We start from the raw sequence: 20,980 nt of genomic DNA on the forward strand, positions 1-20,980 counted from the left end.
TTAAGCTATTTGCCACAACTATATACTAAATTCAGATTTTTGATTTAAATTATTCTGAAAATTCAACAAATTATAATATTGACCAAAATACCCCTGCTGAAGATTATGTGAAATACTGTATCAGTTGCTCCGTCAGTTCCCAAACCAAGCACGGCATCAGGCGACTCTCTCCTCCGCACCCCCCTCTCTCCTCCGATCATCACTCTTGTCCTACGTAGGAGGCATGTTTCGTCCCTTCCGCTGTTCAAACTTTTAGGGCAAATAAGCTATTTTGTCCCTTTGGCTGTTCAAACTTTAGGAGGCATGTTTAATTAAAATAATTTGCTCATTTTCTTGTCCTACGTAGTGTCTTTGCAGTGGTCAATTTCAACTAATTATTTAGTACAACCATAGTCCAGTAACAATTTAAATTTTTTATTTATAAGATTGCCTGCAACTTGGTTCTCGAGAATATTTAAATTAACCTGTTGATGTCAAGATATATTTATCTGAACAATTGACATTCTCAGTCCAATTTTGTTTTCCTGTTGGCTGGTATGTAATTTGGTACAAATCTAGGTTATTTATGGAAAATCAATCCTCCATTATTAACTCTAAAAGGAGCAAGATTGACTCTAATGCTTATAAACATAAATAAGACAATTATAAGGGCCAAGCTGCATATTTAAGCATTTAGAACCTGACAAGGACACTGAATCTACATTTTTATAATTTTTACCTTCTTTCATTACAAAAACATAAATAAAACAATTATAATGACCATTTGATCTAACATTACAACATCACACCAAGTTCCCTATGCACATAGAACAAAGGGAAGTGCTTTGGTATTTTTACTGGTACAGAGCATCATCCAAAACAGTTAAGAGAAAATCAAAATTGATAAATATAGTTATGGACAATGGATTGACATCATATAATATGCACATATAAAGAATAACATACTGAACATCACTAAGCTTGATTTCCTATTTATTGAAATTATAGTACAAGTTCATATCGTGCTACACATTGAAAATTAAGTAAAAAATGAAAAATCCTGTGCTTAAACCATGCTTTTTAGAAATGAATAGAGTTGAACTAGACAATTATGGCAAGCAAAAATAGCTAAAATTAAAACATCATCATTCAACAAAATAGCTAAAATATCATCATTCTTACAAAACAAATTCAACAAAATAGCTAAAATTAAAACATAACCCTAAATTCTAACCTAACCCTAAAGATCATTACTAAAATTATAACATCTAAATATCATCACTACTTGCATATCATTACAATTAAAATAACAGTCATCACAAAGACATTTATAGCAACGGGGAATTTAATCATCTCCGCTAATTTAATAAGGCGAGAGTTGTGTTTCTTCCATTCTCCCATCTCAACATCATATCGAGTTTCATTTCTACAAACATCCGATACCACATGCTCGACAACACTCCGTTGTGTCACAGTTCCTAATTTGCATATTCCTCGTACTCGTCCTCCCACATGAAGAAGTTGCAACTATTAGTCCATTACAATTACAAAAAAAGGAAAGGTAATACTAAGAAACAACAAATGGAGTGTTATTTACTATAATAAATTTGCAAACCAGCCTTGCCTTATCATGAAATAGCAGCAAAACTCCTCATTTTTCAAAATTCCAGAATATGATGTTTTCAGTCAGAGTCTGATAATTTAGGACCTACTTTGCAAAGTAATCCTTATTTCAGAATGTGACTCAAATAAAGAAATCAGGAGGGGCTTTGCTTCAACTCTGTGATGAACTGATGATTATGCCCCCTGATTCTAGGATGTCTCCTGCTTCTCACGACCACTTACTCACTGAATCAGGTTTTGCAGAATAGAAATCAATAGCAGAAAAGGAACACATACCGGAGTATTTTTGCAGAATAGATATTCGAGGAGGTTGCGCTATTCTTCACAAGTGGCCGATGGAGATGCATGGTGGAAGAATTTAGTTTACTTTTTACCTCTTCTTTTATGCAATGGAATATATATCATTATTATAACAAACATATGGTGATTTTCTAGTTGTAATTAGCTTATAAAATTAAAGAAAATAGATGCTTTTCAGTTTTACCTTTGACATGAAGGGACAAATGAGCATTTAAAATGGGATCTAGGAGATGGATTATTTCTGGTCACAACCTATACATGAACAACACAAATCATTTGATTATTTAAAAAATTAAACATCTCCATATTTCAAAGAATGTCAAAAGTTCAAGTGTTAGTTTCATATTGTCACACCCCGCGGCCACGGGTCGTAACAGTCCCCCGCCGTAAGCATACAACGCCGTGTATGCTTACAAGGCAATTACCAATTCAAACAAAACAACAAGCAATATAAAACAAGTTTCTAATATATAATCAGAGTACACAGTCTGGACAGAAAATAATACAACAAAAGTATCTCATCCGGATACCAACCATGAGGCCTACCCTAAATCTATACAACAAAACATATCTAGGATCATGTAATGGTAAGCTACTAAGACCTACTACTCGCATGCCTCTCCGGAATCAGTCACACCAGTACCTGTAAAATAACCCGAAGGGTGGGGATGAGAATAAATTCTCAGTGCGAAATTTGCCACAGTTAGATTATTGGACTTGCAATCAAACTCCATATTCAGAAATGAAACCCAAACCATAACAGTTCAAACAGATATATATTCATAAATAACAAAATGCCAATGCTCGACAACAATTAATCCAATTGAACTACAGTTAACGGAATTTCCAAGATGAATTTCAAACACAACACATATTTGGCTTAACTCGACTCATTAGGGCTTGTAGCAACTACAGATGTTCTTTCGAGCTGGACCCTTTATCAAACCCACATCTGTAGGGTTACTGACACCTACAGATGGCCCACCGAGCTGAACCCTTTATCTGACACCCATCTGCAATTGCTTGGCTTAACAGTTATTAAGGTCTGGTTCAAGTCACATAAAGAAAATCCTCTTTAGAATCGTTTCCAATATTCGTAATATTCAATTGACATTCCAAATGCATTAACACGTAGGAGAATGCCACCGAGCCATAGACGTTACACACTAGTCACCCACGATTCCAATTCACACATCATAACATAATCACCCTCCCTCGTCCCAACCGGTACTGAGAAACATTGAGGGCCGTTCACCTAAGGCCATTAGGATCCTGGGAATCAAAGCCAGCATACAGCCCGACTTTGCAAATTCATTGGATCCAAGTGCTCAACTTCGTAAATCCATTCACATACATATCAAATCGAGGTGACTTTCAATCAAATCAGATCATAATAGATCGACACAACCTACAACCATACCAGCATGCAAATCACTCAAGTTACATCAATTCGAGTTTAATTTGATTGGGCTATGCAAATGCTTTACACAATTCAGTGATGCAATCAATGATATTCAACATGACAAACGAATACACAGTTTAATTCCTGAAAATAAAGTATCAAACAAGTCCAAGAATCCCGCACCTGATTACGACGAGCGTACCGCTTAATTAAGGATCGGACGTCTCGAATTGCCTCGCGAAGTCTTGCTCGACCGAGCCTACACCTATATTACACGTATACTAGGTTTAACCGTGGTTCAGGATCGAGGTATTCACTTAAATTATATTAGGGTTTATACTTTCCTATTCCTCTTTCTTGCTTTAAAATCTCTAACTTCGCACAATTTCCATTTGGATCTTTTAGACCATACACGATCTCAATTTGGTAACAATTTATTTACTAGTTCACAGTTTCGGTTCCCATAACAATTCCATTCACCCATTGGTTAAACCCTAATTTGGTCAAAACCTCAAATTAACTGTTAAACGTTCTAAAAATCCAAGATCAAGAGGTAACCCTACCGATTACAAGTCTAATCAGTCGGATTAAACAAATCAATTCACGATTATGACCAGTTTCAATTTTGGCACGAAACCCTAGAAATCAAAATCCACAAATCGGAAGAAATCGGGAAAAAGATTGACAAATAAACAAGCAAGGAGTGTAGAGGAACTAATCCTCGAGCAATTCGAACACAAATCTCGAGTTTAAAATGAAAATCTGAGAAATCGAGAAAATTTGAGGTTTTGAAAGGGAGAAGGAGAGAAAAGAATACCGAATCGGAGAGTTAGGAGAGATTCACGGCCGCTTACTCGGTTCCAGTTTCGATTTCTCGCAATAATCGGGTGTTTGAAAGGAAGAGGAAGCTCTCACGTTCTTTTTCTTTTCTCTTGGGCGAAAATCACATAAAAATGGGGAAATGAATGAAGTGGGAGAGAGAGAAGGTTCAATTTGAGTTTTAGGGTTAAAATTTCCCTGAGTGCGGACGCACCCATCGGCAGTGCGGGTGGCTTCACCCGCACTCAGCACTTAGTCGGTTTTCAGAACATAAAATTTAACACAGAAATCTCTGAGTGCGAACGCACTCATCCGCAGTGCGGGTCACTTCACCCGCACTCGGCACTTAGTACATTTTTGACAGAATTTTAGAAAAAGTCCGAGCGTAATGCGGATGCATTCCATCCGCAGTGCGGGTCCATCCATCCGCAGTGCGGGTCCATCCATCTGCAGTGCGGGTCCATCCATCCGCACTCAGTACTTAGAAGAATTTCAGAAAATTCAGATCAACACATGATTTCATGAGTGCGGACGCATCCACCCGCAATGCGGTTCAATCCATCCGCACTCAGCACTTAGGAAAATTCAGACCAACACAGAATTCCATGAGTGCGGACACACCCACCCGCAGTGCGGGTCAACCCATCCGTGATGTAAATTATTACAATACAAGTAATAAATCCTAGTTGATACTCAATTCGGTTGCAAGTGTACAACCTTGTCAAGTAGTACTTAGGGATCGTCTCCACAGGGACAAGTTGGAATATTAACTCTAACCTAACAATTTAATTTAGTAAAACAAAGTAAAAAAGTTTTGTGTTTGTTCAAGTGGTTTGGTTTCGATTAAAATGAATTAAACTAAAGTCTTTAAAGCAAAATTAGGTTTTTAACAAGAATGAGAAATTAGGGTTTCTTAGGGTTCCTCTCCACTAATGTCATGACTAATTGGTTTATTAAATTTGTTCTTTTAATTATGAAGGCACAATTGGATGTTGTAGGTACAAAGTGATATCTCTATATTAATACCATCTTTAAATTAGAATAAACGTCACCTCTCGGTACTTGGCTACCCTAATCTAAAGTCATTAAGTTCTTACTGTCCCAATTGATCTAGAAAACCATCTTTCACCTCTCGGTACTTGGCACAATTTTATAAACTATTAGGTAAAGCCCGTATAAGACAAGTGTCACCTCTCGGTACTTAGCCTATCAAATACCCTATTTCTTATGATCTGGACCTAATATTCAATTTCTCAATTGCAAATACCAAATCCTAGGGTTTCATGTGATTTCGATTAAGTCATCACAATCAATTAAAATAAAGAATAGATCATAACAAAGAACAAGAATATATAAAATAAAACCAACTAAATCATAACAAAAGTTTCAAGTACAGCCCTAATAAACCCTAGAAAAGCCCTTAGCCAGCCATGGCTAAGATACAAATCAAATCAAAAGAATAAAAGAGTTCCAAAGGAAAGAAAATAATAAAACCGATTGATCAATGATCTCTTCTTCCTTCTTCTCTCTTCCTTGCTTTTCCTTGCTTTTCCTTGTTTAATCCTAGAAATTCTGCCTAAAAAAACGTACTCAATCTGTTCTATAGGTCCCCTTTTATACCCAACTCAAAAACCTAGAAATAACCAACCAAAAATAGCAAATTCGGGCTCTGAACCGACCTAATTGCGGGCCGCAATACATTCATTGCGGGCCGCAGTGCATGGAGGAAGTTAACAGACTGCGCAGAAAAATCTGAAGAGTCATTGCGGGCCGCAATGGGTGTGCTGGAATGAAGATGCTGTGCTGGAGAAGTCATTGCGGGCCGCAATGAATGTGCAGAAATGCTCTGGCTTGCTTGGTTCTGGTTTGCTTGGTTGCGGGCCGCAATGGATCCATTCCGTGCCGCAATGAATGTTGGCAGAAGCTGCAATCTTCGTGCTAACTCACCCGTTTTGCTTCGTTAAGCTCCAAACACTTGATTACCTGTAGAACAAACATAACTAGGGCAGTAACTTGAACTTTTGGACATTTCTAACCTAATTAAACCTAACTTAATCAAAACTTGGCTTAATTTACATAACAAACCCTAGGTTTCAATAGATACAATTTCAGCTTATCAAATTCCCCCAAGCTTGAACATTGCTTGTCCCAAGCAAGTCTAAACTTGGACTATGATCTTGCCAAAATTTAAAAATCTCAACGTAAATTTTGTACAAATTTAAAGTGCAACCCTTGGCTAATCATGCTTCACCCCACAATTCAATTACTCTAACTTTTATTTCCTTAAAGGTTTAGAATTTGTAAACTTCGGATATCTAAATTTGTTACAAAAAATGCATTCTTATTTGCGAAAATTCTTTTAAAAATCCCCCAAGCTTGAATCAAACTTAGGTTAGAAAGTCGCGGACTTCGTGTGTTGATATATGCAAAATTTTATTTTTCTTTTGTTAACACTATAAATCTTTATCCTTAGAACAAAACCGGCTAGTTATAGGTAGCTAATCCATACCCAACCGTTTTAATTCAAAAGTGCATTTGCATTGCTCTTGGTTCAACCCTTCCATGACACGAACCTACATGGTTAGTGCAAACCCGGTCACTTTATCGGGCAAACTAGCGGAGCAAAGTGTCTATGACTCATTGCTATAAGTACGTCATATCGCCGTAACATAAGCAAACAGAGTCTTTCTTGAAAATTTTCAACTTGACTATTCTTCAATATTTTTGCAAAAATATCATGAATACACACATCCTTAGGCATTAATTCACACCTATGGATATCCCGATCTTTCTAAATTTGTTTTTCACAAACAAGTTGCATTTTCAAAAAAAAAAATTAAATCCCTAAATTTCCAATTTCTTAAACCTTTATTTCCACAAAGTTTTTCGCCAAAGTATGTGGTTATTTCAAATTATTCCAAGGGTATTACTAAAAACTCGTTAAAATTTGTTATCAAAATTTCTAATATTTTTGACAATCACTCAAATTTATCAAGGGTTTTATTTTTTTGCCAACTTTTAACACAAAAAAAAAATTATAAACATAATTTTATACTTTATGCATTTTCAAACAATTAAGTCCAATTATGCAAGACTCTATTTTTCATAACCTCGTAAAACATCTTGACAAATTTGCAATTTCAAGCATTTAAGTTTAAAATCACAAATCCTATTCATAGTCAAGTAAAAATCAAGGTTATAAATCCTAAGAAGTTTTGAAAACATGCATGCAAAGATACAATTTCTTCCCATCCCCCAAGCTTAAATTAAACATTGTCCCCAATGCGTAAAAATAAACAAAAGTAAATAGGGAGAAACATGGACTACTCTATTGGCGGAAGGTGGTGGTGGTGCGCCTTAATGCTTGGATGGAGGATCGGGAGGGCGGCCTCCCCATTGCTCCATTTTGTGTCGATTTTCTCGAGATTTTCCCCATGGCTTATGTTCCACCTTGGATGCATCCTCCGAGGTTTCGGCAAAGTTTGGACGGATCTCAGCGGTTGAAACTTGGAAAATTGGGCTCAAAATAGGCATCAGGTCATCTGGGAAGGGTTCATTGCGGGTCGCAATGGGTTCTGGTTGTTGGGGTTTCGGGGTGCTGTAACCAAAACCCATTTAGGCTTAAGTTGCGGAATGACCGTAGAACAAAAATTTCTACGGCCAACTTAAGCTCAGGATTAAAAGGGGTATGTCAGGAAACTTTCCAAGGCGGTCCACCTTCAGTATTCCTTTGGCATCAAAACCCAATTTAATCCTTTTACAGATCTACTCCATGATTGATTTCTAAAACTTTAATCTACTTACCAATTAAATAGATTAATATAGCATATTTATACCTTGTTTCTAAATCACAGTTGGAATGCAGACCGAGCGAGTAGAGCCTCACCAGGGAAGGAATCGACTCGGAGTATCACACGTGTGATACCTCTATCGGTTATCCACCAGGACTAACCGGAGAGCGGTTTATTTCTTCTGCCAGAAATACCTAAACCGCAGAATTCTGCAAAAACACTATTCATGGGAAAAAGACGAAAACCCGTAAACACGAATTTTCGGTTGCTCAGTTTCATCAATATGCAAAACTGATATACCGCGAAATTCGATAAAACACTATTCATCGATCCCGTAAATATACTTCACAACAACTCGCAAGATTATACGTCAACTACGTATAACTTTCTTTTCTCAACCGAAACACTATTTGGGAGAGAAACCGAGAAAGAGAGAAAATACCGATCCGTTTCGACACGAAACGGTATGAGTGAATTAGTAAATTTCTCTCTACCCCTCCACCCCTATTTATAGGGTTTAGGGTCGGTTGCCAAAAGAACAAAATGCCCTCCAAGTTCGGCCTATTTACAAGATATGCCATTGAATGGATAAGGATGACATGTCATGTGGATAAGATCGATGACGTGTCATCTGGATAGGATCGATGACATGTCATGCGGATAAGCACGAATCTGAAAAGACCTGAATGCCCTCGGCCCGAATACAAATAATATTCGTATAATTATTCTGAACAATTATATATATTTTTCTTGCGGTTGTTGTTTCGGTAATTTATACAATGTGTCCTGCACATTTATAAATTAACCGGTTAACTTTTATACAACGTGTCACACACGTTTATAAATTAACCAATATTTTTGCTTGTTATTTTTACATAACATTTATAATTTAATTATAACACGTATAATTAATTATAACCATCTTACTATTTATCATAACCAATTTATAATCAATCACAATAAGATTCTCTGATTAACTCATATATGGTGTGACCCAATATGATCTGTGTTATGTTGGTAAATAAAGTTAAAACTATTTTAACTTCTATAATCATGAGCGGCATCTGGCAACACATCATGACCATCCAATTACACAGATGATGCTGTACTGTACAATATCACGATCCAGTAAACAATTTACTTGTGTCTGTTCTTCTGTCTCATAGCTATCAGATCAGTTTCAAGGTAGATGTGTGTCATCCTTGCTAACTGAATCTTTTCTTTATCTTGAGCAGATTATCAAATATAATTACTCTTGTAATTATACCGCTAGCAGATAATCTAACTCTACCAAGGGGCCCAGTGATGCTATAGCTCGTATAGAGATACGAGGGACAAATAGTATTCTTGGTAAACTATCACTTACTCAGGAAAAGCTACCGTTATGACTGCTTTTTACGGACAACGGTAGATAACAATCACACATACATATTTCTCAGTGGGAACGATAAATACCTCATACTGTAGAACCTGACACTGAATGAAAACATAAATGACACGAACACAATTCTATTTAATGTTTCATTCGGGGTCTGTCAAATACCATGTTCCTAGAACATGTATCTATGTGATTAAAATGACATCTCGTGTCAGGTGGTTTGTAAAACTTAACCATCTTTTAATCCACATACTAACCTTATCGCGGTAATTAGTGTTCCTGCTAATTACCTTGGTCAGTGACCTTTTAAGAGTATATATCATCTATATTATGGAGTTTCACAATTTCAGTCATGAACTCGAAATGATCCATAAATTCAATAATACTCAAGGCAACAAAATGATATATAAATAAACATTCAATTCATGAACAAAGCTTTATGATAATTTATCGTATTATTGACTTCTAGATTATTACAAACTAACACTGGTTTCTGCAGGCATTTCTGTGGTTCTGTTTGAAGGTGCTGCGGACCGCAATGAGTGTCATTGCGGGCCGCAATGGGGTCTGCAAAATTCGTTTTGTCGGCTTTTTCGCACTCCTGATCCATCCAATACTCAAAGGAACCCTTCTCCCAGTTGTTTATGAGCTCTTCATCTATCAACCTGTCAAGAATATCAACACTAAAAACACTTTGATCGTTAGATGGATATCTCATAGATCTTTTGATATCGAATGTCAATTTTTCTTCACCAATATTCATTGTTATAATTCCATCATGAACATAAATCACAACTTTTGCCGTGTTGAGAAATGGTATTCCTAACAAGAGTGGTGTATGAGTGTCCTCATCCATATCGACCACAACAAAATCTATTGGGACAAAGAATTTACCAATTTGAATTGGCAAGTCCTCTACCACTCCTAGGGGTAACTTAACCGATTGGTCTGCCAATTGAAGCGATATTCTAGTTGGCTTAAGTTCCCCAACACCTAACCTATCATACACCGACTTTGGCATTAGACTCACGCTTGCCCCTAGATTACAGAGTGCACGTTTAAATTGGACATTTCCTATGGAACATGGTATGGAAAATTTACCCGGATCATCCAACTTTTTGGGCAATTCATTCATTACCATGGCACTACCGTTCGAGTCTAAGGATACCATTTGTACTTCCTCAAGCTTACGCCTATTTGAAAGAATGTCCTTGAAAAATTTGGTGTAAACCGGCATTTGGGTCATTACCTCAGTTAATGGTAGGTTTACATGCAATTGTTTCAACTTTTCAAGGAATTTAGCAAATTGCTTGTCGGTTTTCTCATTCTTAAGCCTACCAGGAAAAGGTGCGAATTTGTGAGGAGGGATGTAGAGAGGTACCTGCGCACTTACCTTTGGCGTCTCATCTTGAGATGGTTTCACTTGTTTGGCAGGGTCGCTTGGTGCAATTGGTGTAGCTTCCTTTGAGGCGGAATCCTCATGTGTGGAGATGTGCTCATCACTGCTTCGTGTCTCTTCACCCTGTGGCTGTGCATAGTCATCCTTTGGCATAGGTGGATCCTCATATTGCATACCGCTGCGAAGCACGTGCCTAACTGCCTTGACCTCCCTGGTATTGTTCTCAAGTTTTGGTGGAAGGGTGCCCAGTTGGCGGGAGAATTGTGTAGCTTGTTGTGCAACTTGGTTTTCAAGCATTTTATTTTGGGTTGCCAACATGTCTACATTTTTGGTCAATTCATCAAACTTTTGGTTTTGACTTGTCATGAATGCCTCCATCATCAATTCAAGATTGGATTTTGGTTGTGCATTAGAACTATACCCTTGGTTACCATAACCTTGATTTGGTCTATTAAAGTTAGAATTACCTTGGTTATTTTGGATACCTTGGGTATTTTGGTCATTTTGTCTCCATGAAAAGTTTGGGTGATTTCTCCAACCAGGGTTATAAGTATTGGAGTAAGGATTGTTATTTGGTGTAAAATTACCTTGGTTAATTGCATTAACTTCCTCAAAACTACCCCAATTACTTACACCACAATTAATTGCTAGATGATCGGTATTATCACAAATTGAACAAGGAAGAGGAGAAGAATTGTTTACCGAATTTACGCTCATTTGATCAATTTTGCGATTCAAAGCAGCAATTTCTACAGCCAAGTTTGGATTCGAATTCACCTCCTTCATTCCCCGCTGCAGGATGATAGGTGTCTCCCTAGGGTTGTGCCATTGGCTTTGGTTGAGAGCCATGTCATCCACCAACTTGTATCCGTCAATGGCCCCTTTATTCATGAGACCACCCCCAGCAGCTGCGTCTAACATACCTTTGTCTTGTGGCATGAGGCTGTTGTAGAAGATTTGTAATAAATTCCACCCCTCGATACCATGATGTGGACAGCACCTCTGCAGTTCTTGAAACCTCTCCCACGCCTCGCTCATGGTTTCATCTCCTTTCTGTCGGAAATTGTGGATTTGATGGCGCAAGGAGTTTGTTTTGGATGGTGAAAAGAACTTGTTGAGGAAAGCATTTGCCACCTTAGGCCAAGTATTCATGTTCTCGGGCCGTTGTCCCCTTATCCAACCTTTAGCCTTATCTGCAAGAGAAAAAGTGAAAGCCATGACTTTAAGATCTTCAGGAGAAACAGTTTGTACCTTAATTGTACTGCAGATTTCTTCAAAATTGGCTAAGTGTTGTGTGGCATCTTCGTGAGGCAGACCGTGGAACAGATTACGCTGCACCATGCTAACCCATCCAGGCGGAATTTGGTATTCTTCAGCATTGATAGTAGGTGCCGTATAGCCAAGGTGGATTTCCTCAGCCCTAGGTGCTGTAAAGTCTCTCAAAGTGCGGTTGGCATCGGCTACTTCATTGTTTTCTCGTTCGAGAGTGGCTGCCCGCAAACGTTGAAGTTCATTGGCCATCCTATCCCTTTCCCTCCGAAGATTTTCAAATCGAATATCTTCATTTCCGGTCGACATGTCTAACTGGCGTGGATTTAAATGCAAGAAGGGTCCCCTTGTTGGGTGTTTGTTCCTTCTCTGATAGAAGAGATGGGTTGACCCTCGCTTAGAAAACCACTCAACCAAATCTGTGACATTCGGGGTTGGAGGTTCCTCTGCCAGATTTCAACCTAAAAAAAAAATGAGAGAGAAAGAAAGCAAAAAGAATTAAACAATTACTAACTAAATTACTTAGGTCTGAAATAATATTCACCGTTGTCCTCAGCAATGGCGCCAAAAACTTCATGTAAATTATTACAATACAGGTAATAAATCCTAGTTGATACTCAATTCGGTTGCAAGTGTACAACCTTGTCAAGTAGTACTTAGGGATCGTCTCCACAGGGACAAGTTGGAATATTAACTCTAACCTAACAATTTAATTTAGTAAAAGAAAGTAAAAAGGTTTTGTGTTTGTTCAAGTGGTTTGGTTTCGATTAAAATGAATTAAACTAAAGTCTTTAAAGCAAAATTAGGTTTTTAACAAGAATGAGAAATTATGGTTTCTTAGGGTTCCTCTCCACTAATGTCATGACTAATTGGTTTATTAAATTTGTTCTTTTAATTATGAAGGCACAGTTGGATGTTGTAGGTACAAAGTGATATCTCTGTATTAATACCATCTTTAAATTAGAATAAACGTCACCTCTCGGTACTTGGCTACCCTAATCTAAAGTCATTAAGTTCTCACTGTCCCAATTGATCTAGAAAACCATCTTTCACCTCTCGGTACTTGGCACAATTTTATAAACTATTAGGTAAAGCCCGTATAAGACAAGTGTCACCTCTCGGTACTTAGCCTATCAAATACCCTATTTCTTATGATCTGGACCTAATATTCAATTTCTCAATTGCAAATACCAAATCCTAGGGTTTCATGTGATTTCGATTAAGTCATCACAATCAATTAAAATAAAGAATAGATCATAACAAAGAACAAGAATATATAAAATAAAACCAACTAAATCATAACAAAAGTTTCAAGTACAGCCCTAATAAACCCTAGAAAAGCCCTTAGCCAGCCATGGCTAAGATACAAATCAAATCAAAAGAATAAAAGAGTTCCAAAGGAAAGAAAATAATAAAACCGATTGATCAATGATCTCTTCTTCCTTCTTCTCTCTTCCTTGCTTTTCCTTGCTTTTCCTTGTTTAATCCTAGAAATTCTGCCTAAAAAAACGTACTCAATCTGTTCTATAGGTCCCCTTTTATACCCAACTCAAAAACCTAGAAATAACCAACCAAAAATAGCAAATTCGGGCTCTGAACCGACCTAATTGCGGGCCGCAATACATTCATTGCGGGCCGCAGTGCATGGAGGAAGTTAACAGACTGCGCAGAAAAATCTGAAGAGTCATTGCGGGCCGCAATGGGTGTGCTGGAATGAAGATGCTGTGCTGGAGAAGTCATTGCGGGCCGCAATGAATGTGCAGAAATGCTCTGGCTTGCTTGGTTCTGGTTTGCTTGGTTGCGGGCCGCAATGGATCCATTCCGTGCCGCAATGAATGTTGGCAGAAGCTGCAATCTTCGTGCTAACTCACCCGTTTTGCTTCGTTAAGCTCCAAACACTTGATTACCTGTAGAACAAACATAACTAGGGCAGTAACTTGAACTTTTGGACATTTCTAACCTAATTAAACCTAACTTAATCAAAACTTGGCTTAATTTACATAACAAACCCTAGGTTTCAATAGATACAATTTCAGCTTATCAATCCGCACTCAGCCTATAAGGTCTCAAAATCTCGAAATTTCAACGCGGTTTCGATTCACACTTAACTTACTTACTTAGATGAACCTTAATTAAGGTTTTAAACTCCTATTTTGTTAGCACGATTTTCGATTCTTGCTTTTAATTCATTTGAAATTAATTGTAAAAATTTCGTAACGTAACACATATGCAGCCCAAAATAAAATTCAAAATATCAAAAGAGGCCTTTCTAAACGTCATAAAATGCAATTTAATGCCCTAAAGCATGGCCCATAATTCATAACCATTTCTTTATGATCACAAGGGAAATAGAGCAACTATTTATCCATGCATTGTATTTCTCACAATTTTTTTAATTTTTGAATGAACTCTTTAGACATGCATTGTATTTCTCGTATGCAGGTATAAGCTTTTACTAGAAATATGTTTAAGGCTATCCTTCCTACTTCAAATCACCTTTGAGTCTTTGACAGATTTGTGAAACTACAACATGAAAGTCTTGGTTGGTTCACTCAAATGGTTAATTCAGCCAAAAAGTTAACTTGATTACTTGAATTAGCCCTCATAAAGTAACCCGATTTACCTTAAATCACCATCTTTAATTCAGCCAAAATGCTGGACCTGGCCAAATGAGGCAGAGACAGCATTGAAGCCTTCTCCAGTTCGAACGTCGACATGGAAGGAATTGACGGAAGGGAGTGCGTCCAGTAGCTCCTGCGGAGGGATTAGACGGAAGGAGGGGAATTGGCTCGACGGAAGGGGAAGGGGATCGACGGAAGGGAAAAGCTTCCGATCGAAGAAGAAGAAGAAGCAGTTGGAAGGGGATCGCTGGTTTAGCTTTCCGATCGAAGAAGCAGCAGTTGGAAGGGAAGCTTTTTCCGATTGAAGAAGAGAGGCGAAGAGACGTTTTGGCGAAAGGAATTAGATTTCACAAGTTCAATTGAAGAATTGAAGGGTAATATTGAAAATACTAAAATACATTTTTTTATACACTAATTTTCAGAATAATTTAAATAAAAAAAATCTGAATTTAGTGTATAGTTGTGGCAAATAGCTTAATTTCATAACTTTAGAGTGGCAAATAACTAATTTTAAATTTTGGAGTGGCAAATAACTAATTTCTAAGTTTTGGAGTGGCAAATAAAAAAATTTCCCTTTAAAAAAAGATGTTGCTCCTGGTTCATTATGGAACAAATGTCTCTATGAGTACACCATGTTTATTTAAATACGATGCATCTATTTGCCTTTCGGCCCCTTTCCTCTCCCAAAATAACTTCGTTTCCTTTCTTCCCAAAATAACTTCGTTTCTCTCTCCCGAATCAATCTCTTTCTGACCCAAATTGACGCAAAAAGACCCACAATCGGCCTCAAATCGCCCCAAATCGTGAGCAGAGAGCCCGTGTGCGAGCATCCACGCCAGAAAAAAACAAAAAACTTCAAGTCGAGAACTCAATCCGGTTCTAAACCCTAAACCCTAAACTCGGTTGAATCGGCCGATCAACCCTGTTCAACCGGTTTTTTGCTAAAAAATCGGTCTAAGGAAAACGATTAGTTACCTATGGCTCTATATTTTGGTACTAAAAATCTCTCCTTACTTTTCACTTCATATGTCATCTATTAGTTCAGAATCTGAATTCCACGAACTTTTACTGTAATATCAGTAGTCTCTCAGAACTCATGGCAAATTCCGCATCAGTAAACTTCATCAAAGTCTCACACCATTTGAAATTTAACTATTCAGAGATGAAGGATCTGCAACCTGAGCAATATGTTTCCTCCAATGTATTTCATGCATTAGGTAATGAATGGGTCATTGACTGTTACCCACGAGGTTCACGCCGAGAGGGGTCTGGTACTGTTACCTCTTTCCTTGTTAGGCATCATGGTATATATAAAACCGTGAACCAAACAATCAGTTTGAGTCTCATGAAGAGAGACGGGACAACATCCTGACTTTCAAGACAAATTCTAAAAAGAGACGGGAGTCGTTTATTCCAATTTGCAGTACAAAAGTCTCCTTTTGAGGGTCAGATATTTGCTTATGGCCATCATTTTAACGCATTGTTAGAGAAGGATATTGTCAACAATGGTAGTTATGAATTAATTTGCACCATCGATAACATAGATATACCCCACAATAGGTGCACTCCTGGGGTGCCGAAATCATCTGATTTACACAGCCATATTGGGAAACTCTTGGAAAGTAGCGAGACAGCTGATGCAACTTTTTGTGTTGAAAATCGTTCTTTTGTGTGCCATAGATTAATACTGGCAGCACGGTCCCCTGTATTTAAGGCAATGCTCTTTGGAAATATGGCCGAAGCAACACAACAACAAATTAAAATTGCAGACATGTGCCCCGAGGTATTTGAGGCAATGCTTCACTTCATATATACTGATTCTGTTTTCGGATGCAATTCTGAAAAGTCATCGACAAAATTTACCCAACATTTGTTTGTAGCTGCTGACAGATATGCAATAGAAGGATTGAAGGCATTATGTGAGGATAAGTTATTTGGTGGCATTTCACTTGACACAGTTACGACCACTTTGGTTTTGGCTCTGCAGCACAACTCTCCTCGCCTAAAAAGTGCTTGTCTAGATTTCATTTTGGTGCCAGGAACTCTTGTTAGATGGATGCTAAGTGATGAATATGTAGATTTGGTCAGAAGCTTCCCATCTGTAATTGCTGAAATAAGAGGCAAAGTCGATACCATACCGGCTTTCACAAACATTAATTAAGATGCAAAAAACATAGTTGCATATTTAATTACTAGATTTCATTTTATATGTTTGGCAGTTATTTGTTGTGTGTGTGTTTTTTTCTATCTAGTAATTATGAATCCTTTTATGACGAAACTAGTGTTAGCTTTGTTAGCTTTGTACTGCTTTTGAATTAGAGGATGCCTTTTTGTTATTTACAAGGGTTGTTTTGCAATTTTATGATGAATGTAGATCCCTTTTGATGAAGTCCTTAAAGGTTAACTGGTGTTCAATCTTGTGAATATATATATATATATTTTTGAAGAAACAACTAACTGAATCTTAATTATAGGTGCTTGTCTCTCATGGGCATTACATCATGACTAATTTTTAGGTCCAATGGTGCTCCACCTGCCGTCAGATTTGCCCATTAGAGGAGTAATTATAGAATTGGGTACTGAATATGAAATTCAACACCTGCCGTCAGATTTGCTCTACACATAGTTTTCTTTTCTAGTCCCATCACTGCAAATGAAAAATTTAGATTCTTACCTATAGTTTGTGGTTCGATCAAACAAAAGAAAAATAGAGTAATAATGGACTCCACAACAACTGTAAATATATGGTTTGGTACCCTAGAGGAGAAGAATCGGAGATAGAAATAAAGACTAGCTAGTAATCAATTAATCGCATAGTTGTTCTACTCATGAGCTTAAAAAGCTGGATGATACAACAAAGAATTTTCAAGAATTCCATACCAATAAAGAGCAAAACTGCATTTAGGGTTTTCACATTTTGATCGATCTCGAGAGAGAGACTGAAACCAATGATGATCAGCACAAATCTAAATGAAAATCGAACGGTTGATAACATGGCATGCTGTTGCAGCAGCTTATTAGCGAGACTCCGGATATATACTTATTTGAGGACTGAAACCAAATTAAGCGGAACACTGACATAACCACCAGTACAGAAACTGCCTCACAAAACACAACACAAACTAATTAGGAGTTAGAGAGTTGTGTTTTATTCTACAACATGTTTATAAATATGAAATTATAAGATTATACTTTATTTAGAAAATAAATATAAAATTATGGCCCAGCATCCGCCTGCGTGTAGGTTATGAATCTGGTAGAATTAGGGCCCAATAAAAAGCCTGCTTTTATTTTTTTCTATATTCAGAAGTTAATTAGTATTATCTCCTAAGTGAGGGATTTGCTTTGATGCCCATCAGATTCAAATTTGAATCTGAAGCGTACATGTATGAATATTGAAACGATATCTTAAAAGATCGAAGCAGAAACCATCGGACTAAAATTCCAGCAAAAGCTAGATTGGCACATGCACTTATAAAAAAAAAAAAAAATGAAGATTTATTGATTGCTCCACATTCATTCATGGTCAACATGGATGACTATTAGCCATAAATTGTGGATTCTGAAGTTTCATTATTCAAGGGGAATGAAATATTTTGTACATTATGGAGATTATATTGAACGGTTCAGATTGACTGCTTGAACTTTAAAACTGAATTTAACAATATGAGCCACAAATGAAACATGTACAAAAGACATGAGATGCTTGAACCTACTTTATCAACATATATACTTCTTTTTATAAAATTATTCCCCAATAAGCCCACGCACTGTCTTCCCCTGTCTTCTAGGGAAACGATTAGTCACCCTTGACTCTATGTATGTACATATGAAATCTATATATTGATTCCTAATATTAATTAATCAAATTTGTTTCTTGTAATACTCTTCTCAGAACTCATGGAAAATTCGGCATCAGTAAAATACACCATGTCAATTTAGTGTACCAGATGGAAGATTTGAAACCTGAGCAATTTGTTTCCTCACCTGTATTTCATGCATTAGAATTGAAGAGAGACGGATCAAAACAAGTTCTAAAAGAGATGACAGAGGATTAATCCGGTTTGCAGTACAAAATTTTCCTTTTCTTTCTACATGAATATTAATTGTCATACAAAATGGTAGTTTTGAATTAATATGAAGCATCGATAGCAGAGAGATATGAACAGCCAGATTGATTTCCACGCCAAATGGGGAATATCTTGGAAAGTGGCGAAACAGCATATGTAACTTTTCATAATGGAAGTTCTTTTATGTGGCAGGGAATATCTTGGAAAGTGGCGAGACAGCATATGTAACTTTTCATAATGGAAGTCGTTGTTTTATGTCCCATAGATTACTGGTAACACAATTTTCTGTATTAAAGCAATGCTCTTTGGAAAAAAGAAATATTACAGACATGTGCCCGAGGTATTAATATCACCTATGTCAGTTGCATGTCAGTTCATATATCATCTATTCAATCTGAATTCCACAAACTTCCCTTCATTCAAAATCGTCTTCAACCCCATGAAAAATTCAGCATCAGTAAACTACATCAAAGCCTCACACCATTTCTAATTTAACCACTCACAGATGAAGGATCTGCCGCCTGAGCAATTTGTTTCCTCCCCTGTATTTAATGCAATAGGCCATGAATGGGTTATCGACTGTTACCCACAAGGTTCACGCCGAGAGTGGTCCGGTATTCATACTTCTTTCCTTGTTAGGCTTCACAGTGAATATAAAATTGTGAACCCCATATTCAGTTTGAGTTTCATGGCGAGAAACGGGACAACAACCGCACTTTCTAGACTACTTCTAGAAAGAGACAAGACATCTTTCAAATTTGCAGTAGAAAAGTCTTGTTTTCGGGGACAGGTATTTGCCTATGCCGATTACAATATCTTATTGTTGCGGGATAATTTTGTCAACGATGGTAGTTTTGAATTAATTTGCAGCATCAATAACACAGATATACCCCACAATAGGTGCTCCCTTGGGGTGCCAAAATCATTGGATTTGCACAGCCAAATTGGGCAGCTCTTGGAAAGTAGCGAGACAGCTGATGTAACTTATCGGGTAGAAAACCGATCTTTTACTTGCCATAGAATAGTGCTTGCTGCACGATCCCCTGTTTTCAAAGCAGAGCTATATGGTAATATGGCTGAGGCAACACAGAAACTTATTAAAATTGAAGACATGTCCCCCGAGGTATTCGAAGCAATGCTGCACTTCATTTACACCGATTCTTTTCCCTCTTGTGATTCTGAGAAGTCATCAAGGAAAATGGCACAACATTTGTTTGTAGCTGCTGATAGATATGCAATAGATGGGTTGAAGGCATTATGTGAGGATAAGTTATGTCCTCACATTTCACTTGACACGGTTACGACCACTTTGGCTTTGGCTCTTCAGCACAATTCTCCTCGCCTCAAAAATGCTTGCCTAGATTTCATTGCGAAGCCAGGAAATCTAGTTAGTTGGACATTGACCAACGAATATGTAGATTTGGTCAGAAGCTTCCCATCTATAATGGATGAAATACGAAGCAGAGTCAATACTGGATCGTACACTAATACGTGTTCAACTATGTGAATCTTTATAGTCAAGGTGCTTCTCTATCTCACTGCACTCAGTTCTCTTTCATTTCTATTGCTTTTTTCCTCTTTCTGAAGGTGGAGTTACATGACATGGTTGGTAGAGGATACCAGTAGAGAAAAATAATACTTTTTGACCGATCTTTTTTAAAGTCCTTGGGTCTTTTTAAAAATTAATACTTTTTCAGGAGCACACTTGAAATTGTCCTCCCAAGGTCAGGTGCAAGCACACCTGGACACCTAATTCAACCCCGGTACCAGTCTTTCTGTTATCCATCACTTGTTCTGGTATTAATTATAGTACAGAACTGATAAATTGTCTTAAGCAAAGTGAATAGCTTTTGGACGATACCATAGCACTTTACTAAATCTTAGATATTGTGTTTTGGGAACCTAAAATTTAGTTTCTTCATTTATTTATACTCACTTCTGACAGAATCCTTTTTTTTTTCATACTTTTTTTCAGGCAACTCGTGCAATATGTAGAGACTGCATGTGGTTAATGTCTTACAACCAAGCCCGTTTGGAATTAATAGGTGGTGGCGAATTGGAATAGATCTAGAAATGAAGTTTTTCAGAGACAAAGAGATCAATAAAATTTTGATATAAGTAGTACCACCAGAATATTATTTTGTGGGAAATGTGGCATGAAGGATCATGATTTACTCTCTGTATACAGAGATTAAGTTTGTTTTACTTTATTATTTGTTTTTACTTTTTACTTTTCAATCCTTTAAGGTACTGATGTAAAAGAACTGGTTTTAGTTTGTGAATTAGATTACTTCTAAGTTCTAACTGAGGATGCTGTACATAGCAAACC

General features: G+C 37.2%; 1 protein-coding gene, 1 long non-coding RNA gene and 1 other non-coding gene across 3 annotated transcripts; 2 read left to right on the plus strand and 1 right to left on the minus strand.

The window, feature by feature from the left end:
* Positions 1–1,884: 1,884 nt before the first annotated feature.
* Positions 1,885–14,717, minus strand: LOC144554047 (uncharacterized). Its single transcript, XR_013511522.1, has 3 exons — positions 14,584–14,717; positions 2,087–2,154; positions 1,885–1,981 (listed from the first exon to the last, which is right to left on the minus strand). It is a non-coding gene; the product is annotated as an uncharacterized LOC144554047 (long non-coding RNA).
* On the plus strand, positions 11,671–11,781 carry LOC144554870 (small nucleolar RNA R71). Its single transcript, XR_013511795.1, has one exon. It is a non-coding gene; the product is annotated as a small nucleolar RNA R71 (small nucleolar RNA).
* Positions 14,718–15,743: 1,026 nt separating the features above from the next.
* Positions 15,744–20,941, plus strand: LOC144554423 (BTB/POZ and MATH domain-containing protein 3-like). The gene is made up of 5 exons (XM_078302742.1): positions 15,744–15,885; positions 15,952–16,740; positions 18,844–18,923; positions 19,142–20,173; positions 20,627–20,941. The coding sequence occupies exons 1-4, from the start codon at positions 15,744–15,746 to the stop codon at positions 20,156–20,158; spliced, it is 2,028 nt and encodes a 675-aa protein (XP_078158868.1). The 3' UTR covers positions 20,159–20,173; positions 20,627–20,941.
* The last annotated feature ends 39 nt before the right edge of the window (positions 20,942–20,980 follow it).

This window comes from Carex rostrata, chromosome 5 (genome assembly GCF_964058835.1).
Source record: "Carex rostrata chromosome 5, lpCarRost1.2, whole genome shotgun sequence".
NCBI lineage: Eukaryota > Viridiplantae > Streptophyta > Magnoliopsida > Poales > Cyperaceae > Carex > Carex rostrata.

Bases quoted from the DNA above. Each gene is read 5' to 3' on its own strand.
- LOC144554423 (XM_078302742.1), top strand. From the start codon at position 15,744: ATGAAGGATCTGCAACCTGAGCAATATGTTTCCTCCAATGTATTTCAT. The intron at 15,886-15,951 runs GTATATATAAAA...GGACAACATCCT, and splicing joins TTTCCTTGTTAGGCATCATG to GACTTTCAAGACAAATTCTA. The intron at 18,924-19,141 runs GTAACACAATTT...CACCATTTCTAA, and splicing joins TTATGTCCCATAGATTACTG to TTTAACCACTCACAGATGAA.